The 7,732-nt window shown below is 46.3% G+C and overlaps 1 protein-coding gene across 1 annotated transcript in view; it reads left to right on the top strand.

Annotated features, from left to right (window-relative positions):
• The first annotated feature begins 4,823 nt into the window (after positions 1-4,823).
• Positions 4,824-7,732, top strand: part of IRAG1 (inositol 1,4,5-triphosphate receptor associated 1) — a 72,556-nt gene continuing 69,647 nt past the window's right edge. Inside the window, exon 1 of the mRNA XM_036765381.1 lies at positions 4,824-5,042. Coding sequence (XP_036621276.1) covers positions 4,824-5,042 — 219 coding nt within the window. The remainder of the gene's footprint in view (positions 5,043-7,732) is intronic.

Below are 7,732 nucleotides of genomic sequence, written 5' to 3'. Positions count from 1 at the left end.
GTATAAAGTATTATAACAATTTTTCAGTCACTCTCTCTATGAGGACATCAAAATTCTTTATTTGCCCATTCATTCTCATTCCCTCTTTTTCCTGTAATATCATAATTAGGTTAGTCTATACTCCATTTTTCTGTTTGGATTTTGCATTTCGTCTAAAGGGTCTTTACAGATTTGTAGGAATTCCTTGTACTTGTCCGTCTTAATTGCATTACAGTGTTCTAGTACCTTCATGGATCACAATTTATTTAGTCAATGACATACTATTGAATTTATAGTTTTTTTGTAATTGCTCATAATGCTGTTATGAAAATCTTTGACCAGATACCCCATGCTGCCGTGGTTGTTGTCGATGATGATGATGATAACAGTTTCAGGGGTGGTTCCCAACAATAGAACTATCGGGCCAGCGAATATGATTATTTTTGTTACCTTTACATTTTGTTTTTGTGAGATGACTCTACAGAAAGATTATATAAATTTGCAAATCCACCAGTAACAAATGAGTGTATCTGTTCTTCCATGATACCACTAATATTGAGGGGTTCTTTTTGTTTTTTAGTTATTTTTGGCAATTTGATGGTTGTGAAGTGGTACCTCAGAGCACCTGCCCTCCCATTTCACAGACAAGGAAATAAAGGATCTGAAATAGTTGGTCCAAGGTCACACAGACATGAGCAGAAACAGAGCTTGAACCCAGGAAGAGCTAGTACTTTCTCTATTACACCGCAGTTCCTCATTTCTAAAGATACTCCTAGAAATTACAGGAAAATAGACAAAAAACCCCACAATCTGAGCACCATAACAACTATTATTGTGAAGCTTTTTAAAATTGGAAGGAGGAAGGAGGTTGGCCTGAGTTTCCTTAGCTCCTAACTTTCCTGCCTCGTTATTCTATTTCCTTGGCAATAACATCCTTCTCGCTTCCCCCAGGAAGTCATGCTACATCAGAGTTCAAAGGGGTGTTTAGAGTGGCAAGCCCCAATTCAGGGAGAGTTCAGAGGACTTCTCACTGTTTCCCCCCTGCCTTCAGTCCTCCAGAGCAGGTGAAAAATTGACTGAATTAGAACAGGCAGGATTGGGACAAGAGAAGGACTCCTTGTCTAATTTAAGGATGTCAAGCCCAATGAAGGGAGTTCACAAGAGTATAGATTTAGAGCTGGGAGTGACCTTAGAGATTATCTTGTCTACCTTCCAAATTTTTTTAGTGTTCAGTCATGATGCCATTTGGGGTTTTCTTGGCAGAGATATTGGAGTGGTTTGCCTTTTCCTTCTCCAGCTCATTTTACAGATGAGGAAACTGAGGCAAACAGAATGAAGTGACTTGCCCTAGCTTCACACTTTAAAGATGAAAAAACTAGGGCCCAGGGAAGTTGAAGAGACTTACCCAAGGGCGCACAGATAGTACTGGGTGGTAGAAACAGGATTTGAACCCAGGTTCCCTGACTCCAAAGCTCCTTTCTTCTTGCTGTACCATTTGGATTTCCTGTTCCTGGCTGGCTTTAAATTCATAAAGAGGTTACTGTCTCAGTGATTCTGGCTCTCTTCCCCACCACTACTATCACCACCACTATCACCACCTGGCTCTCTAGAGCCAAGACAAAGGTGCTGAGGGGAAGCTGGCTTGAGGAAGCCCTGAGAAGACAGCCATGGAGGAGATTTCTACACTTCCTGCATCTCAAAGCTAGAAGGGATCTCGGAGGCTAGTCATCTAGTCCAGTTCCAAGCTGAGCAGGAATCCTCGATGGCCTCCCCTAGTGCCGTTTAGAGACCTCCAGGGATAGAGAGCTGACGGCCTCCTGAGGCAGCCCATTTCACACTGGGATAGCCGTAATTGTTAGGTGGTTTGGGAGTTTCTTTTTACTCTTATTATTACATTAGTGCTTTAAGGTTTCTACAACACTCCATTTGAGTCTAACAACAGCTCTGGGAGCTAGGTGCTAAAGGTATTCTTATCATCCCCAATTTATAGTTGAAGGAACAGAGGACCAGAAAGTAAAGCAACTTGCCTTAGGGAGTTAATACATCTAAGCTCTGCCATCTGAGACAAAGAGACCAAATCTGATCCTCTTCTGCTTTTCCCTACTTTGTGCTAGACATGTCCAGTTTTACCAGCTAATCCTCCCTTGTTGGGGTCTCCAGCCCTTACCCATCCACCCATCCTTCTCTGAATGTGCTCTAGCTTGTTATCATCTTTCCCAAAATGAGGTCCCGAGAACAGAACATAATACTCAGGTGGGTCTGAGTGGGGCAGGGGAAAGCAGAAATCAGAAGAAATGATGCTTCCGACCAAGAGAGGCTGGCGGATCTCTTGAGCTAGGGAGCTCTGACATGCAGTAGGCTAAACTGAGGCAGCAGCTGAGGTGGCAGTATTGTGTTCTAAATTAATATGGTTACCCTCTCTCCTGCGAGAGGGGCAGGAAGGACACCAAGATCCCCAAAGAACCAGTCCAGGTCAGAAATGAAGCAAAGCTCCCATGCATGAGCAGCCCCTCTGTTTCCACCCTTGGGGAGATAGGGAGACCTTATCTTTAAAATAAAATAAATCTGAGGGAATGGTTTCCATTTCAGTCTCCCTTCAAGGAGCTGCTCACTGGCACCCTCCTCTCTATTCTGCAAAAGATTCCTTTTCATATAAACAGTATTCAAACAAACTCAGCAATCACCATCCTTCATTTTCCCGGTAAATACAATATGGCACGATGAAAAGAACACACTGGATTCAAAGCACAGGTTCTGGGTTTGAATCCTGACTTTGTGCGATGCTGGTCAAGTCACTTCATTTGTCTTGGCCTTAGTTTCCTCACCTGTAAAAATGAGGGCTAGGTGGTCTCTAAGGCCCCTTCTAGCTCTCAGGTTTCTGAACTCTTACAACCTTTGTCAGTCAATTAATACTCATCTGCTAAGTGGGTGTGGAAGGTGCTTCCATTGGGAGATCTTCAAACTTTGGACACCACCCTACTCCCCTGGTGCCGATGGCCCACACACAATGGGGCTCTTTGGATCCGGGCAGCTCGGCTACTTGTCTATGGCATTTCTCCATCCCAACAAAGGCTTTGTAGTGAAAACTTCAGAGTCTGACTATGTGGAGTCCTTAATAACAACAATAATGGCTGTTCTTCCATAGCACGTTAAGGTCTACAAAGCACTTTATAGATATTACCTCATTTAGTCCCATCTTACAAATGAGGAAACTAAGGCAGGTATACACTAAGAATAAGGTATACACTTGCCCACAGTCACACAGCTAGTACCTGAGGTCTTCCCCAAGCACTCTATGCCCTTCGCTACCTAGCTGCTTCAGATAAAGCAGAAATATCGTTGAGTTTGATCCTCAGAAAGTCACCACTCCTCTGAACCTCAGTTTCCTTGTCTGTAAAATGGGGAGAAAATACTCTACCAAGATCACAGGAGTGTTGGGAGGAAAGTGAAATTTAAAGTTACTTAGACATGAGTGGGGTGGCTAGGTGGTGCCATAGTGCATGGAGCGTAGGGCCTGCAGTCAGGAAGATTCGTCTTCCTGAGTTCAAATCCAGACTTAGTAGCTGTGTGACCTTGGGCAAGTCACTTCACCCTATCTGCCTCAGTTTCCTCATCTGTAAAATGAGCTGGAGAAGGAAATGGCAAACCACCCCAGTATCTTTGCCGAGAAAACCCCAAACAGGGTCACGAAGAGTCAGACCTGACCCAAAACGACAGAACAAAGATGCGACCTATTGTTATCATCATCATCCTGAGAGGAGGAAGCTGAGGCTGTTTACAAAGGGGCCTCGGGGATGAGACTGACCTAGGTCTTCTGTCTCCAAGTTCAGTGTTCTTTCCACTGCACGATGCTGCCTACCCCTCTAACTTCTGGAACATTCCTAAAGCTGCTCGTAAATGCAAGTTTAAGTCTGCAAAGTACCTCTCATTTTCTCCCTTTATCCTCACCAAAACCCCAGGGTGGAACACCACAATTATTCCCATTTCATAGACTAGAAAAGTGAGGCTTAGAGAGTTTGTGACTTGCCCCAAATTGCACAGCTAGCAAGTGTCTGAGGTGGGATTTGAACCCACACCTCCCTGACTCCAAGTCCAGCATTCTCTACCATGGCTGTCTATGGTGGCTCCATGGGAAGCTGGAAAAAATAGTGGGTTTTGAGGCCCAAGTTTGACACTTGGGGTCCAGCATTCCAGGTGTGTGTATGCTGGGGGTAGGTGGTGTGGGAAGAGTGATAGGGACAGGAGTCAGAAAATCACACATTGTTTGGGGGCAGCAAATGGTACTAATGTCCCTGTTGTTTCCATCTCCCTACCACCCGTCTGTCTAACATCTGCTCTATTACCCAGGGGAAGACCACAAAGCCTGAGTCTACAAATAGCTCTTTGGTCAGGGCTGCATTCTAAAGTATACCATCATATATTCCTTTTAAATAATTAGTGATGCGGGGATCTCAGGAGTTCTTGGGAAGTCATGGGGAGACAAGTCCAGCATGGCCACAGCTCCCCAACAGCCAGACTGAAGGGCTGCCCCAGATGGTGTCCTCCTACGCCTATAAATGAGGAAAGTGTGTGGGGTCCTGACTCTGGCCTCACATGGCTTGCTGGAATCCTTGCCCTTGCCTGGGGCTTGGCTTAGAGTTTATAATTATAGCCAAGTTTGATGGGGAATCTGGAAAGGTCACCTTGACCATGTAAATACTGCCTGAGCAAGAGGAAAGCCGTTCTGGGATGCCCTCTCCAAGGTTAGCTTGGCCTTCTCAGGGAAGGCAAGCAGGGCATCTGACCTTTCTATCCCTGGTAACCCTTGGTTATTGGAAGTGATTCTGGCATTAGGATGGCTGGTGATGGGAAAGGAGTTGATTTGTGCTTTTGGCATCTCCCCAGTCTTCGGATCCCCAGCCTCTCAGTGCTCCTCCCCCAGGGCTGACAGGCGGCCGAGGGGCTTAGCAGTGCATGGTCTGGTCAGCCAGCCCTCCAGCCCTGAGGAGGCCATCATGCCCAACCTACCTGGAGATGAAGAGCAGCCAGGAGAGCCACAGCCTGCCCTGAGCCCTGCTGTCGAAGTAAGTGACCTCCTGGCCCCTTCCCCACCCTCCCTTCCCTTCCCGGGCTAGGCGTGAGTGTGAGCAGAGGAGCCGCAGGGAAGGGTCACCTCCTTCCTCTTCTGGTTGTGGTAGCTGGCTAAGAGGTGGTCTCCCAAGGTTCCCTGGGCTCCACCATCTGCCTTGGAGAGGGCTCGGGATGCTGAGCCTCTGTTTACTTCAGTCCCTTTCCTTTGGAAATGCTCAATCCTAGACTTTCTAAGTCCCTGAGTACTTTTCTCAAAGAGTACTCACCCTGTCTCTTAGAGATGGCTTCTCTATTACTTGTGTATGACCTTGGCCATGTCTGAAACTAAGGCTGTGCTGACGATGCAGGTTTAGACTGTGTGAATGAAGGCGTCCTCTCAAAAACAAAAACAGACCTAATCCATTTCTTATGAATACTTCAATATTTCAGTGTCCTACATTAGGTCTCAGTCTGAGACTCCTGCCTGTGGTGGGTAAAGGAGGCTCGTGTGAAGGAAGTAGGGTGGGAGGGGGCAGGGTAGGTGGGGTGGTGGGATGACTAGATGAGATCTCAAGGCACTATGGAGGACGGGAAAGAACTCTTTTGGGACATAGTGAAAGAGGGGATGTGGAGTTAGAGGAGGTGGGTTCAAATCCCAGTTTTCCCACCTGTGTGACCTTAGGCGAGTAATTCCATGACTTTGGGTCTCAGTTTCCTCATCTCTGAAATAAGGGGTCTTGGCTAGATGGTCTAGGCAGTCTCTCCCAAGTTTAAATTTATGATCCGAGGAACCCAAAGGCACCTAAGCCTGGGTTCTGGTCTTGTCCCTGCCACTGACTGGCCTGGCGCTTCCCCTGCTCTATACCATGAAGAGTTTGGACTAAATGATGTCCAAGGCCTTTCAGGTGTCTGTTGGTGGCTTGAAGTCAGGGGTTTTTAACCTTCGTGTGTGTGTGTTGAGGCCTCATTGGCAAGCTGGCAAATCCTGTTCCTTCTTAGGATAATGTTTTAAAATACAGAAAACAAAATAATGAAGATTATTGTATTGAAATATAGCTATCAAAATGTTTTTCAGAAGTAGTTCACATACCCCTGCTTTAATGTTCTTGAGCATTCACAGAGTCCAAAAGAGAGCCATCTTTGCTGTCTCAAGCAGGTTTCCATCTCCAGGGGTTTATCCCAGGGAGGAAGGCCAGGCATGGCCAATACTTGCTGACAACCAGGAATCCAGTAGGCCTGGGCCAAATCATGAAAGGATGTGGCTCTGAATGGAAGCTGCATGACCCCCTGGCCCACCCTCAGCTGAGGTATTGAATGGCCCCCACTGGCTCAGGACTATGTTTTACACTAGAGGTGAAAAACATCCATTGATTTTCCTCTCATGTTGCTGGAAAGGGTTGTCAGAATCCCTGAGACAGTATGTCCTGCATTCCATCCAAGCTTCACAATGTGCTAAAGAACCATTTCCTGGTTTATGATAGCCCTGGCCATATGGGCCAGAGTTTTGTGAGGGGGTAGCTTGGATGGATACAGTGAACTAATTCTTTTTCCCATTCCACATGACTTGGAGGCCCAGTTTGACATCTTTGGCCTATGACGCCCTCAGCTTTGTGCACCAGGCCCCAAAGTCCACTTGGTAGCCCAAGAGCAGAACCACAGAGGCTCCAGTTGTCTGCCTGCCCCAGCCGGTCCTGAACAAGGGTTTCCAAGGGAGACATCGGTAATGGTCTGCTATTCCCTCAATAAAATTTGTTGCCTGACTGACCTCCTCACACTAGATCTCACAGCCTTCAGACAAGTGACCATTTAGGGGATAAAATAGTGGATGCCTAGTCATAAACTGGATTGGGCTAGGTAGGGTTCAGCATGGTGATGTAGTAGAAAGAACACTACATTTGGAATCTCCAGATGTGGGTTTAAACCTCAGTTCTACACTTGCTATCCAGGTAACTGTAGGCAAATCATTCCACCTCCTTAGGCCTCAATTTCCAAAACAGAATTGACTGCTTAGGAAGGTAGTGAGTTCCCTGTCACTGGAGGTCTTTGCAGGGAGGCTAGAGAACCACTTTGGGGTGGGGGGGATGTAGGAGTTGCTCATGTACAGATTAGACTAGATGTCTACCAGGTCCCCTTCTATTACCCTGAGATTCTGGGATTCTCTGAGTTCCCATTGCCATGGGGAGTCCCAGCCCACAAGGCCACTGTAAGACAGTAAGGAACAGAGCCTTGTTCTTTGTTTACTGATCCCCAGGGCCCATCCCTAGCTCCAGTTCCCCAGGCCCTGGCCTTTTATTTTCCCATCTCTGGTACAAAAATTAATCAGTTCTTCCCACACAAAAGCTTCAGGGTTAAATCCTGTTTTTCTTTCTACGCATAAACACACACACACACACACACACACACACACTTTCTCTAGCCCCTCCTTTCTCTTCCTCCCAGACGCAAAGCTTCATTTCTCAACATAAGCCTTCAGTGGACAACGCAGAAAATTTACCCTGGAATAAGCCTATTTTTCCCCCTAAATTTTTTCTTTTATTATAAATGTAACAATCAACAATATATACATGCAGACGTTTCAATATGCAAAGGAGAACAAGAAAGAGGATCCTGTAAGAATCCTAAGATGCTAGATGTAAAGCAGGGAGGGACATCAGAGGCTGTTGAGTACCTTCTTTTAGAGATGGGGAAACTGAGGCCCAGAGGA

The sequence above is a fragment of the Trichosurus vulpecula genome, chromosome 6 (genome assembly GCF_011100635.1).
Source record: "Trichosurus vulpecula isolate mTriVul1 chromosome 6, mTriVul1.pri, whole genome shotgun sequence".
NCBI classification, from domain to species: Eukaryota; Metazoa; Chordata; class Mammalia; order Diprotodontia; family Phalangeridae; genus Trichosurus; species Trichosurus vulpecula.
The sequence above is the reverse complement of the archived record's forward strand: the minus strand, read 5'-3'. Positions and strand labels throughout refer to the sequence as shown.